General features: G+C 45.8%; 1 protein-coding gene across 1 annotated transcript in view; it reads left to right on the forward strand.

The window, feature by feature from the left end:
- The first annotated feature begins 11,670 nt into the window (after nt 1–11,670).
- Nucleotides 11,671–14,501, forward strand: part of HDGFL3 (HDGF like 3) — a 36,786-nt gene continuing 33,955 nt past the window's right edge. Inside the window, exon 1 of the mRNA XM_086471723.1 lies at nt 11,671–11,754. Within this exon, the coding sequence (XP_086327849.1) occupies nt 11,671–11,754 (84 nt within the window). The remainder of the gene's footprint in view (nt 11,755–14,501) is intronic.

Raw genomic sequence — 14,501 nt, forward strand, 5'->3', positions numbered from 1 at the left:
GCATCTGTAGATTTTTCATATGGAGGTGTCTCTACTACAACATTCATTCTACTTAGTCATTTATTCTTGGAGTTTTTTGTAGGACATGTGAGTGATTCAGTCAGTATATGGAGAGACAGTAACTATAAAGCTCGAAGTCTTAGGAGCATCACAACATAACCCAGATTCCCACTGATTGCAGTAAAAACAACTGTACATCTTCAGACTTGGCTTCTGTCCATTACTGCAGCAGCATCTCCAAATGCTACTGCCCATTCAGTGGAAGACTGGAGCTCAGCATGCTGCGTGGTGGGGCAGCAGCCTTTCACGTGTCTGGCAATGAACTACCTGCCATGAATCCAGAGACAAGCATGTAGGTGCTCAAAGCCCTAGTTTTTAAGTATTTGAAGCACAAGCTTCAAATAAAGGAGCTTGCAGGGGCACTTCACTAAGAAAAACAAGAGAAATGGAGCATTTGTCCTTAATCCAAACCAGAGTGGTTACTGACAGAAGAACGCTGAGAGGATCAAAGCTGTCGCCAAAAAAAATGTGGTAGTTGAAAGAGAGGGTGCAGCAGTATCCTCATTCCTACAGATTCTTCCCTCTCTGCAGAACGCTGAGAGACACTGCACATAAACATTTTTATTATCATGTCACATGATGGTGCTGCATTGACGGTGATAGATTTCCTGGCAAATGTGTGTGTAGAAAGGCAAACATATGGCTGAGCGATCTACTATGAGACGACTATTTGGACCTCCGCCCAGCCCTTCAGGGATTCTCAGGATCAGTAAGAACCAGTAGGTTCGTTATTGTGTGTGTGTGTGTGTGTATGAGAACATGTGTGTGAAAGAGAATGAGCTCATATTCACTGAAACAAAGGAATGTGTATATAACATTCCTGATATCTGAAGGTTTACATCAGCTTTGTGTGTGTGTGTACTTCACTGAATACAATTTTAAGTGATATATGTATACAGTTTAAGTAACGTTTAGTATAAATTTATTCTTCTTGGTTTTCATTAGTAGTCTGTAAGTGTGCAGAACTAAATAGTATTTATAAAACTGAAATTCTATCTGGAGAACTCAAATGCAGAATCTTGCTAGTCATGCAACTGGGCGGTCAGAATTAATAGGAGTTTTACACTTGCATGAGTGTGCTTCCTTTCTTTGCCTTGTGCAGCAGAGGACTGAGCACAGCAGGTACACACTGGCCAAATTATTTTTTGTATTGGTGTCAGCAAAGTTGCACCAAGTTGGTCTATTGACCTGTGCTACAGTTACAATTATTGTAAACTACACATTTGCTGAGAAATTAATTCCTCACTTTAATGTATATACCTGTTGTCACGTTATTAACTTTCGGAAATGAACACAAAATGGAACCATCTTTTGTGCATTCATATAAAGTCCCATTGCTGAAACAAACAACGAACAAGTTGCACAAAGTGTATATAAGGGCCAGTACTAGATGTAAAACAGCTATGGTTTTCAGTTCTAGAATAGCCTGCTGTTGTTAATGGTTTATATTGCTGCCCTGAATTTCGATTGTTCTTGTTAACAATGTTAATTTCATGTTATGTGGACATTACTGACATCCAGGTAAATAGTTTATATTGTTTGAATCCTGCTATATTAGATGCTGAAGTCTACATGCTATGAGTTCCCTAAGCTACCATTGTAAGGTAAAAACTATCCTGGAAGGCTGGTAGTGGTCAAAGGAGGACACTGCATGGGAAAGTAAACTGCAGCTCATTTCAATTTCATGCCATTGCTGACTGGGACTTGTCCTTCACACAGATGTATGGAAAAGTGGATCTTTTCCTATTGTCAGGGTCCAAAATGACACATAGGTCCAGAGCTAGACCTCAGTTTAAGCTCTGCTGTGAATGTTCAAACTATTTCTCCTCTTTGGCCACCATGGGCCACATGGCAACAAAGACTGACTTTTATCTTCATAGGGATAGCATCTGCCCAGTAGAGCAAGCAGTCAGACCCCATGAAGTTGCAGAGTGAGGATGCAATGCAAGCAATTAATACAGGCATTACTGAATGGACAGAAGATTTGGATATTGCTTTCGGTCCCAAAGTCCCTGCTCATCTCTAAACAGGCAATATGCCCTTTGAAAGTTTCAGTGGGAAGTTTGCCTGAGTGAGACAGGAGCATCATGTCCAGTGGGAGTAACAGTCTATAAATACCTGTCCATTATAAGACTATCATTGCCAATTCTGTTTGGCTGCCTCATCTCATAATATTCTCTTTGACTTTCTTAATACTAACCAGTCTAAATATTTTATGCTTGTCTTCCAGCAATATACTAAGCCCCTTGCTGCTACTCATTGAAGATAGGTATCATTTTTCCATTTATTCTGAAACATTGTAGTTCTCTGAACTACAGTGGGAAGGTTTGAACTAGTATTTATGTTCAATAAGATAGCATCCACTTAAACGTAAGTGACAGCTAAAGAAGAAAATAAACAAGTGGCCAGAAATAAACCGTTTCCTTACCAAGTCACTACGTTCTAATTAAATAGTAATGTTGTCATTTCTCTAGGAATAGGTACATTTCCTGGCTTATAATGATTTCTCTGCAAATCTGTTAGGATATGTATTATTTTGTAATATTCATATTGTCTTTGTGTCTTATTGAGATTTTTACATTTTAGCAACTTGGTTTCTCAGTGGTATGAATCAGGAGAAACTTCACTGTATCCAAAGTAGATAAAGTGGCATACACAGTAGCAGAACAGATGCTTTGACTTAGTTCTAAGAGACCTGGTGCATATTGGCTGTTTGCTAGCAAGTGCAGTAGCCCTGATTTATTATTATTCTATTTATTATTTATAAACATATAACTTTCCAAACTCAGAAGAAGAAAACCATGCCTTCTTTGAAGAGGGCAGTGTTGAGGAAAACAAAGTCAGACTATGGGGAAAGGGATACATTATACAACAAAGGGATCACTGAAACGCCGGGCAAGGTAATGTTAATTACATGTTATAACCTTAATTGTTATTAAGCATGCTAACTTCCTTTCCTCCCCCACATTCTACTCGTAACCTTTTCTTCTTATCCTATATACCACTTTAATTCCAGGCTCTTTACATTCCTATGCTAACCCTTGCTCATTAGAGATGTGGTACACCTAATCAGTTGTCCTGGCTGTCTGGGAGGGATGGAGTTTTGGGGAAGGAATTTGAAAGGAATGAGGTTGTGATTCTTGAGAAGCAGGATACGAAGGACATGTCATGAGCAGGGAGTACAGGCTGGATATCTCTGAGAGACAAATAGGTGCGCAGGATATCAGGTTTGGCATGGTTAACGGAGAAACAATCGACATGTGGCTGACACATGACAAGATGTAAGTAGGAAGGGGCAGTCTTGCAGGCCATTGCAAGAAACATGATCTGGAGGTAGTGGGTGTGTGGAATGTGTGAAGAAATGCGCTTTTAAGAAGTTCTCATGGGAGCCAGCTGGAACCAGTTCTTGCACTGCACAGGGTGGTGTGCTGATCTTTCAGAGCAGAACCAGAAGGCTTAAGTGATAGCATTTCAGACCAAGTGTGGTGGTGGTGGATTCAGCAGGTTCAATCCCTCCCTTCCAGCTTCTGTCCACTGCCTGGAGAAGAAAGGAGCGGCTGCCCAGGGAGCTGGGTCCTACTTTGCTGGAAATGAGGGAGGGAGAGAAAATAACTTGCCCAATTTTCTTCCTGGCCAGTGATTACTTACTTCCCGTGCAACCCATCAGGCACAGCATCATCCATATCCACTTTCCCAAGCACCTTCTCTGCCCATTTTCATCCTGCCACCCATCATGGTCACCACCCTCAGCATCACCACAGCCACACAGCCTGAGGACTCTCCTCAGTGCCTTCAACCCCAGTAATACCTCAGTCCTTACCCTCAAATCCCTTTGAGCACTAGTACCATCCAGGAGTTAGGGGGATGAGGCAGCAGGTCTGGGCAGAATGGCTGTAGGAATGTAAGAAAAAATGTACTGATTTTGGCTGGGATAGTTAATTTTCTTCACAGTAGCTCATATGGTGCTATGTTTTGCATTTGTGAACAAAACAGTGTTGATAACACAGGGGTGTTTGTTGTTATTGCTGAGCAGCGCTTATGCAGCATCAAGGTCTTTTCTGGTTCTCATGTTGCCCTGCTAGTGACTGGGCTGGGGGCGCACAAGATACTGGGAGGGGAGACAGCTGGGACAGCTGACCCCAACTGACCAAAGGGATAGCCCCTACCATATGATGTTGTGCTCAGCAATAAAAGCTGATGGAAGAAGAAGGAAGGGGGGACATTTGGAGTTATGGCATTTCTTTTCCCAAGTAACCACTGTGGTTATGAAGCCTGCTTTCCTGGAGATGGCTAAACATCTGCCTGCCGATGGGAACTGCTGAATGAGTTCCTTATTTTGCTTTGCTTGCACACACAGCTTTTTGCTTTCCCCATTCAACTGCCTTTATCTGAACTCACAAGTTTTCACTTTTTCCCCTACGATTCTCTTCCCCATCCCACTGCAGGGGGGGAGTAAGCAAGTGGCTGAGTGGGACTTAGCTGCCTACTGGAGTGTAGGTGTCCTCAAACCAGGACATGAGGTTAACCTACAGCAAAGAAGCAGCAGGATGCTCAGTCCAGTGAAGCCAATGTGTAAAACACAGGTATGGCAGGAAAAAGACATTTCCAAGTGACTCTTGAGCGAAGCAAAGTGACTACAAAGAATTGCCATAGCCTCAAAGGCACTGCTTCACATGGACTGGAGAAAGAGTGTATGTGGATGGGAGAGGACAAGAAAGATATGTAGTGGTTATATCTGGAGAAAAGTGCCTCCACGGAGAAGAAAAATGCTCATGGAAAAAGAAAGGTAGTAAGATTTAGATGCAGCCTAGGTAAAAGAGAGATGAAGATAAGACCCATTTTATAGATTTGAGTCACTGAGAGTTTGATGATGTTGGTCATGGGATTAGAGAATGATGATCTGAAGAAAGCTTCAGAGGTGACATCATGGAAAAAATGCTGTGAGTTTTTCTACTGATTTCAACAGAGTTGGGATGGCATTCCAGTCCTTCACTTTGGATTCTGTTAAATTCTTGTTAACGCCAAGCTATCCAGGAAGAAACTCCTGACTGAATTATTAATTAATTCCTTGCTCCTCCCGTGATAACACCTACATATCAGACTGCATTACAACAGATGAGATTCAGAGCTTGGGTTCTGGAGCTGTGAATTCTAGAGCAATAGGTGCATCCCAACATCAAACTGCTGCTCCTGAGAGGGGTTTGATGGTACAAAACAGCCACCACCTCCAGAAGTTGCATGCTAGCCACATTATTTCTTTCTTTCCCTGGCTTCTGGCACTGTCATTCAGGTGACACAAAAGTGAAGTTACAAAGCTCCTTAAATAAATATGTGCTGTTGTCCATGTTGGGATGTAATTATTCATTAAGTCACATTCCAAAAGGCACTTTGATGAATGTACCAGAGGGAATGTGAGAGAAATCCTTTTCTCCTGTATTTATGAGGGGAAACTACGATCGGTAAGTGTCATGAATCTGGCACTAAATTTATTGTTCCTGTCAACTCTCAACATATTTCTCACCCAATAAATCTCTGAGGCTTTAGATGACACACTTAAAATATTTCTCCAGAGGAGAAATGTCTGTTCCAGGTTTTCTTTCCTAGGTATTGTGGCTTTATAGCTTTAGAGATGGAGTTTCTCACCTGGCCATTTGAAGAGGCATTTTATAGATTAGCATATCAAATGGATATGAAAACTCAGTTCCATTGTAATGAATGACATCTCTACCAAACACTTAAAATTATGGGAACAGCAAAGTAGACTGTGCAACTTCAGTCCAACAAGATAATCTTCAGATCATGTGTAATATTTACTGCATGTTAATGAAGTACTAGATTTTGATGAGTGTTTCTCAACAAATGGCTCCTAAAGCATCTCACATATCACAAGAAAAAATTCAAAGAACAGTGAAGTTGCAAAGTCAGGTAGTCAAATGTTGGGAAATACTTGGGCTCAAGTTGCTGGTGCAACTTTAATTCTGCTGTCTTCTTGGGAAGTTTGTGATACAATCTTTAATAATATCTTTCTGGGTTGTTTTGTTTGTCCTGCCCCTCCACCCCGGTAGAAAATCTCAGGCTGGTGACCACTTAGAGACTCTAGTAGGTCATAGAGTCCAACACCTTTGAAGGCAGTGTCGAGATTTTGACGTAAGCTGATGAGTTAACTGGCAGCACAGTAGCAGATCATTAGCCTTTGTATGGAGAAGTTACCGGCAGAGAATGAGACATACTGGGCCATGGAATTTTGTTAGATAATGTGTGGGTTTTCTTGATGTATCTTACACTCATGGCTGCTTTTACCTCTGTCTCCTAATCCCTTTCTGCTTTTCTCATGTCCTTCCCAGGCTTTAGCTTCTTCTCCCCTTCCAGCTTTTCCCAGTTCTCTCTCTGCATGCAGGTCTGGTCACTCCACTCTGCTATACTGTCCAGGTACTCGTAGGGAAACAGACATTTTTTCCTCTCATGAGCTTTGCTTCCACAGTCATCTCCAGTCATGAGCTGAATCACATTCACTTTAGCCTAGAGCATGTTTAGTCCAGACAGAACAGCTGAGACTTGTTTATCAGCCCCTATAGAGCATGTATGAATGCTTTTCAGACTCTTGCAACTTGGCTACATTTATATGGCACCTGGAATTTGGTAATTTTACAGTTATTTGTTCTACTGTCATTGTCAGAAGAGTTTTGATTTTTTAGCCTCACAATTGTCATGGAAAACCTCAATTCTAATGTTTAAATTATAAAAAATACACAAGCAACTGAAAATAAAGATTTGAATTGGAAATTGTTAAGCAGCATTGACTGTAGTCATCTTTTGTCTACTGTAGCTTTAGCTGAAATGCCTGTACAGAACAAGGAATGGCAGCAATGCACACTCGCTAAAAACATTTCCATCCCATACAAACCTTTCCAGCTAATAGTGGAAAGCTCCCAACCAGAGAGAAAGTTAATTTTAACTGAAGTGCTCCGATCTTTTCTGCCTCTAGGATATGCGTTCACACCTCTGCAACATGTAAAGCTATCACCTTAAAGATTGTCTAATTTAATATGATTAGGAGATTGCTCTAGTGTGTAACATAAGAAGATTCATGAAACTGAGTATAGATAACTTGCTCCAGCTATGATACACACCCTTCTGCCTTCTAAGCTTATTACAGAGAAGGCTTGAGATCCCCTAGTGAGCTTCTTATCTCCAGTAATTAAGAATATCCTAATGGGCATGGTAAGTGCCTTTCTGTGCATGTTGGGATGGACATATAACATCATGGCCTCTTTCTGTCTGACATGAAGTAGCTCTGTGATTTCAGACAGTGCTCTCAGACATGTCTTGCACAGGGGAATGGCTCAGTTGTGACTCAGAACTATTTCCTATTGAAATATTTAACAGACAAGCACTAGGTTACTGTGGACATAGGCAAAATACTAATCATCATAATCATCGCTGACACATTTTTACATACAGGAAAAGGAAATGCAGAAGGAAAGAAAATTATATCAGCTATAGCTAGATAAGTAAAAATAAATAATTTTATTTCAGTATCTTACAGTGAAGTTGACTATACAAGTGGCCATGCTGCAGAGCATTTATAGTCTGATCTCAGAATGGATTTGAGCAGGGAAAGCAAAAATTGTAAGGTGGCCAGGGACAGAATTTCAGAGGCAGATATAATAATCTCTGTGGCTTCTACAGACACAATATAGGCAGCATCTCACAGAATGGCAAGTGCATGATAGCAGCATGAATAGGGTCCACATACAAGACAGTCAGCATACAGACATCCAATGTATGTGTGCAAAACTATGATCATGGAGTATTTCATGCAAAACTTAACGTATGTTTAAAAATTTATTCATGACTTTGGAGGGTGCTTTTGAAATTAGGCCTTTTATGTCCATGTGCTCATTTCTTAAAAGATTGATCCACACTTTTGAATCAATGGAATTCTATCTCTATGAAAATTTTCAACTAGGAATGTAGCTATTTTTCTCCTCATACGGATAGGGATGAAATGATCAGGACTGTCTTAAATCTTCTCAATAGCTTAAGAACACTGTTTGCTGGGAATTACTGGGAAAGCAAAATTCAGTAGTGTGGTAGCGGCTTCAGAACAGTTACCTCAGACACCATCTGTCCTGGGTGACTCACGGTTTCACTACTGACCACACTCCTGGCCCTGCCACCTCTCTGCACGGTCCTGCTGGGCCTCTGCCTTTACTCCCTTCCCCTGCTCATACTTGTATATACTGCCCTGCTCTGGAAATATAACACCCGTCTGGCAGGATGAGAAGTGAGAGGGAACTTAGTCTTACTGGTTTGGGGAGCTTAGGGGGAAGGAGAGCGCCATCCCTGCTGCAGGTCTCCCTTGCTCAGTAAGGACATGGTGCTACTGCCTCTGTGACCTGCTGATCTTTGTCTGTGCCCAAAGCAGACTCAGCTGTTGACTTCCATAGTCTCAGGACCTGGCCTACATCCATGTAGTGTGTATATTAGCAAGCCTATGCCCCCCTCCATTCACGGTTACAATCTAAAACGGCTCTTGAAGTGTTTGGAGGAAACTCTCTTCACTCCTCTTTCCCACTTCTGTGTAGAAGGACTACATGAACTCCTCTTTGTAACAGAAGAGAAAGGAACAGAATACAGGTGACATAGCAGGAGATCTCAGGCTTTGTATGCTGTGATGAGTGGCTGACAGGGTTATGCACACTAAGAAACTCCTTTGCTGTTTGTGCTGAGGTCATTTTCTGTGCTGTTGATGTGTGGAACATTTGATTTGGTTTTTCATTTATCAGCAAGGAAACTTGCTTTTCCTTGCCCATCCCTTCCCAAGCATCCTAACCATGGCTTGATAGAGGAACTGACTGCAAAGTGTGTTTAACTGTTTTCAGCTGGCCAAACCTAAGCCGAGTTCTTACCTTGGCAACTCATTTATCCTTTGCAGCCTATACACAAGAGAAAAAGAGAGCTGCATCCTTGCATGTCCATGGGATGAGTTTTCTTTGGAGCTCTAGTATGCGATTGTCTTCACTGCAGACTAGAAACATTATTCATTCACTACACTCTCTGCAGACACGAATGCTGGGACAAAAGGAAATAAAAAAGCGGACATTTCAATTAGATGTTTCAGTTCAGTATCTAGTCACTTTGAATTTTGCTATTCTGACATTAGCAATACATTGTTGCGTGGATGTGTATACATGTACAGGTTCCTTTTGGAAGAAATTGGCATGTATCCTGCTCCTCTCTGATACAAGGTCACTAAATAAGTTACTAGAAAGAGCTATTCATATGAGATTAAAACCAAATAATGTATTTTTTTAAAAAAAAAAAAAAAAAAAGGCAGCTCCACCTCTCTAGTAAGTGTTCTGGAGATAAGGCTAGTTTGGGGAGATAATAGAGGTATGGGAGGTAAGACACAGCACACAAGATTATTCTGGACAGACTAGGATCAGAGTCCACAGCTCCTATACTCAGAGTTTTTATATTACATTTTTCTAAAGGAATTTAAACTGAAATGAGGCATCAATTTAAAAGGATGCAAAATCCTATCTGATGTGAAAGTGAAAGTGAGCTGTTTGGCCACATGTCTATACTGAAGGTAGCTGCGTTGGCAACCCTGTCACTGATCTGAGTACTTCAGGAACAGATAACAGCATTGAGCATAGTGCAGGCTAATCATGTAAGTGTTTATCCAGCTTCTTGGATTTTTTTTTCCATTGTTAGTCTGCTACTGATACCTGAGCTAATGATTTTACAACAGCGCTTACCCCAGCAGAGAAGTGCTTATCCTATTTTATGACCCAGAGAGACAAACTTTATTGACTCATGTACTACCAACAGCAGCATTTGGGTACCAGAACCACATCTGGGGATACCATAAACAGTAAGTCTTCTTGGTCCTGTTCCAGCCCAGGAACAGGTGCTAGAAGAAGCGTTTCTTTTACTTCTCTGCCATTACCAGCCCTTAGAGACTGGTATTGCTCTCTATGGTCCATCTATTCCCTCCCCAAAATGTGACCTTACAGTCTCCAGCCACCTATTTCCTTCTTCATTAGCAGGAACTGCCTGCAGCCAGCTGCTTTCCTTGGGACTTAGAGAAGCACCCAGCCAGAGCTGTCTCCCGAAACCCAAAGGGGAGAGTTGCCATCTTGTGTGTGGGAAGGGATGGGGAACCCGCTGCTACAGTCTCAGCCAAACCTGCGGAAAAACCTTTCCTAAACTTTTCCGCTTGTGGCCCAGCTTGCAGGTACCTTCCTAGTTTTGCTCCTCTAGGCAATACTTTGGTATTGTCAATAATAATTGTCAATAATAATTGATTTCTGAACATTACAACTTAACTGGTAACATTATGGTAAAAACATCAATATCTGGGGTTTGGATTTGTGAGTTCCCAGGGCTTCCCTTCCACAGAGGTGCAACGTTTGTAAAACCCTGCATCATCTGGCAAGACCCAGGTCCCAAACGCCCTCCAAGCAGAAGCCGCTGTTGTGAATTTAAGCAGATCCCAGGTCCAGGTTTTTGTGGCTGTGGGGTTTTTTTGAGTTTTAGGCTGAGAAGGAAGGTAGAGGGGTTGGCAGTGGGCAAGAGGCTGGGGACAGAGAACCCTGTGCCCAGGAGCCAGGCATTTGCCCAGGAGCCTGCTTGGGGCCGGGTGTTTGGCGGCACGGGAGGGCTCTGCAGACACCCCCGGGTGCAGGCAGCCCTGCTGCAGGGGCGCTCTGTTGACAGGGTGTGCACCAGCGGACTGGGGGGCCGCAGCACCCCGAGGAGCCGATCTGTGCTGGGGCCCGGGCCTCCATGAGCAGGGGGGACAGGGCCCCCCCCCAGGCCCAAGGGCTGGGAGCCTCTGGCCAGATGAATTCGGGGACTCTGCTGCAAAAATCAGCCGGGCTCAGCCGGCTTCGCCTCGTCGCCCAGCCTCCATGTCGGGCGCGCATAAAGAACCATGTCATGCTTCAGCTGGGAAGGAAGGGCCGGGAGGGACTGGAGCCGCTCTCTGCTCTCCTATTTTCATAGAAACCGATCTGTGTACCTAGAAAATAACAGGAAGGGAAAGCGCGGGGGGGAGGCGCGGGCGGGGGGGGATAAGAAGATCCTGTTTTCGGTCGCTGCCCGAGGAGTAATTTGGAGGAGACGGCTCCATATTCCCGGGGCCGCGGCGGCTGCGGCGGGGATGGAGCGGGCGGCGCGGGCGGCGTAGCCAGCTCGCACGGGGGGGCCGCGGGCAGCGCCGCGCCCGCCCGCCGCCGCGGGGTGAGGGCTCCCCGGCCGCCCCCGCCCGGCCAGGCGCCCCGCCGCCAGCCGGCTCCCTGGTACCGGGGGCTGCTGGGGTTGTGTCCAAGGCCTCCCCCTCCCCCGCGTACACACTCACACACACACACACACACACACACTCACACTCACACACACCCCATCTTCTCCTGCCGCCGCCGCCGCCGCCGCCGCCGGAGAGATCGGGGATTGCCCGCGGCCCGGCCCTGCTCCCGGCTGCGCCCCGTGCCCGGGCGCATCGCACCCCGCGGGGGCTCGCCCGGCTGCCCCCGGGGCGGCGTGTGCGGGGCGAGGGGTGTGGGAGGGCGGGGGGACACACGGCAGCTCCCGCGGCGGCTCCCGATGGCTCGTCCGCGGCCCCGAGAATACAAGGCTGGAGACCTGGTGTTCGCCAAAATGAAGGGGTACCCGCACTGGCCGGCCAGGGTGAGTACCGCGGCGGGGGCGCCCGGCCCCGGCCCCGTGCCGCCGCCGCCCCCCTCGCCCTCCTGCCGGGCGGGCAGCGGCCGGGCCGCGGCGAGCCTCCGCCGGAGGCCCCGGCCCCGGGCCCGCCGGACGGGGGGCCGCGGTGCGCGCCCACCCCGTTATTATTGTGCATCTTTTCTTTGATCTGCAGATTTCTCCCCAGCCCCCCGGGAGGAGGAGGAGGAGGAGGAGGAGGGAGGGAGGGGGGCGAGCGAGCGCGGGCTGTACCTGGGTTGTTATCGCGGGGAGGAGGCTTGGGGAGCCGGCAGCCCTGCCTGCATGACAACGATGCTGTTTATTATACGCCCTCCCTCGCCCCGGCCCCCCGGCTCCCCCGTGGGGCAGAGGGGCCCCCACACACCCCCCCTGTGGCCTGGGGCAGGACAGGGCGGCCGCCTCCCCTGGGCCCGGCGCGGCCCAGGGCCCGGGCAGGGGACAAGGCGTCGGGCTGGGCCTGGGGACCCGAGTGGGGAAGGGCACGGCCTGGGACAGGGCCAGGTCTGGAGGTGGCATGTGGGGAGGGGGCGAGGCTTGGTGGCACGCAGGGGGAAGGGGCTGAGGCCCGGAGTCAGGCTGCGGCTGTCCCCAGGGTGGCGGGTGCCCGGGGAGCCCGGCGGTTAGGGCACGGTGGGAGCGGGAGGCACGGCTTGGTGCGGGGAGGTTGGGTGAGGTGAAGCAGGGCCTGGCTCGGAGGTGCGGCGGGGTCCATGCAGGGTGTTGGCATCCCCGCTGCTCAGCGGCCACCCCTCCGTACGCAGGCTTTTTGGGTGTTGGGCCTCCCGCTTTACTTGGTCTTTTACGATATGTTGACTTTCTTTCGTAGTCCTTTGCCATTTTTTGTTTTACGCTGCCATGATATAACTGAAGTGGAAAGGCATCGTGGGCCTTTGGCAGTCGGATAAGCGCCCCATTGTATTTAAGCATCCATTTTTGGTGCTGCTACAATAACACAGAGCATAGCTTTCTCTGGGGGGTCTGATACTATGGCACATGTACACAGCTTGTCCTTTCCCTCCTTTTTGGTCACTGTTGTGTGAACTCACTGTGTAACACATGTCTTGTAAACTCATTGGCAGGCATCAACCAGTGAGAGTCCGTATTTACTTGTCTTCTCCAGCCTTACCAGGATGATTGGGTAGTGCTTCATGCCATCGTTTTTCAGTCCAGGAAAGTTGCTGGTCTTTTAGACTGTAAAGAGCGGGAAGATAATGTATGCGACTTGCAGGAAAACATAGATGGGCAGGATAAAGATGGACTGACATGTAGCATTACCCTTGACAAGAGAGCCCTGGAGAAGGATGGGTATAAGTGGTGGAAAGGTGTCCTGAGTATAACTGAGGAAGCAGAAGTGGTGTTGAATAGCAGACACCCCACAAGGAGGGAAGGCCAGCACCACAGGCTTAAGCAAACGTTGGTGAAGAAAGAGCAGTGAGAAGGTGCTGAATATCTAGAAGCATGTAAATAAGGCGGTGCATTCAATTATTTTGGCAGATCAGGCTAAAATTAGCATTCAAAAGGCCAAATTTAATCAACACTGGGTTGCAGTTTTGTTATTCTATCATTATACAGGTTGGTGGATATACTACCTAAAAAAATGGCAATTTGTGTCAGCAGAACAGCATGAGCCACTGAAAATTGACTTCTTTCCTACCTCTGTCATGGTTTAATTTACTGTGAAAATTTTAATGTGAACAGTTGAGACCATTACCACGTTGAAGCATGTTAATCCCTTTCCTTTTTGAGCCTTTTGTAAAACTCCCATTTGTTTACCCAGAAGCAGAAAAGGGCCTTTTGTTTTAATGGCGTTTTCTTTCTTTTAAAAAAATCTTTATATGCTATGCAGCTGGTCATAGCCTTTGACTGGGTGTCTAAGTAGGTATCTGAATGGCAATAATATCCGACAGAGTACGTCTTCGCTAGTAAAAAATAGGTGTGCTGTTAACATAACTTACTTCCTTTGTGCAAACTAACAGGATGTGAAGTTCAAGTGAAAACAAAGCAGTTTCTGGTTTTAACATGACTTAGCAAGCAGAGGTAGAAACTGTAGAGAGCCCAGAGTCTACCATCGGGTAGGAAGAGAGCAGTCAGGCTAGGGGAACATTAGTACTGGGTTTTAGTTCACCTGAGTGTCAAGAGGCACAGAATGTGCTCCTGTAACGTGTGATGCGGTTACGTACAACTTCATGTTAGATCAGGTTGATGTCTGCCTGAACCTAACATATTGCTTGTGGAAAATACAGTTCATACCATCTTTACGAGGAGTTTTCTTCATCTTGGTTGCCAAGTTTTGCCTGATGCACACTTCCTTAAGTGAAGGAAAAACCTAGTGAGAACACTTTATTTTGTTTCCCAGAAGACATTATTATGTACAAATAAGAAGAAAAGAAGTATTTGAGTTGAGAATGGAACTCAGCTACTCTGATTAACTGAATGCCTTTTATCCAGGGGATTCTCCTGTTTCCAAATCCTTGAGTGTTTGCTACCTACTTCTCTATTCCTTATGCATTTAGCGTGTTTGATCTTTGTATTCGCATGTAAAAACTTACATATTTCATGGCTTAATAATACGAGTAACGATACGTTTAAATGGCAGTGTTATTGCCCCTACCAAACGGTGGTTTGCATCTCTGAGACCTTTGGCATGAATTTCCTGTCTAGGGACAAACTTCATAAACTGTGTTTGATAAACCTGGCTCAGAATCAACCGT

This window comes from Leptosomus discolor, chromosome 11, assembly GCF_034619465.1.
Source record: "Leptosomus discolor isolate bLepDis1 chromosome 11, bLepDis1.hap2, whole genome shotgun sequence".
Classification (NCBI taxonomy): domain Eukaryota; kingdom Metazoa; phylum Chordata; class Aves; order Leptosomiformes; family Leptosomidae; genus Leptosomus; species Leptosomus discolor.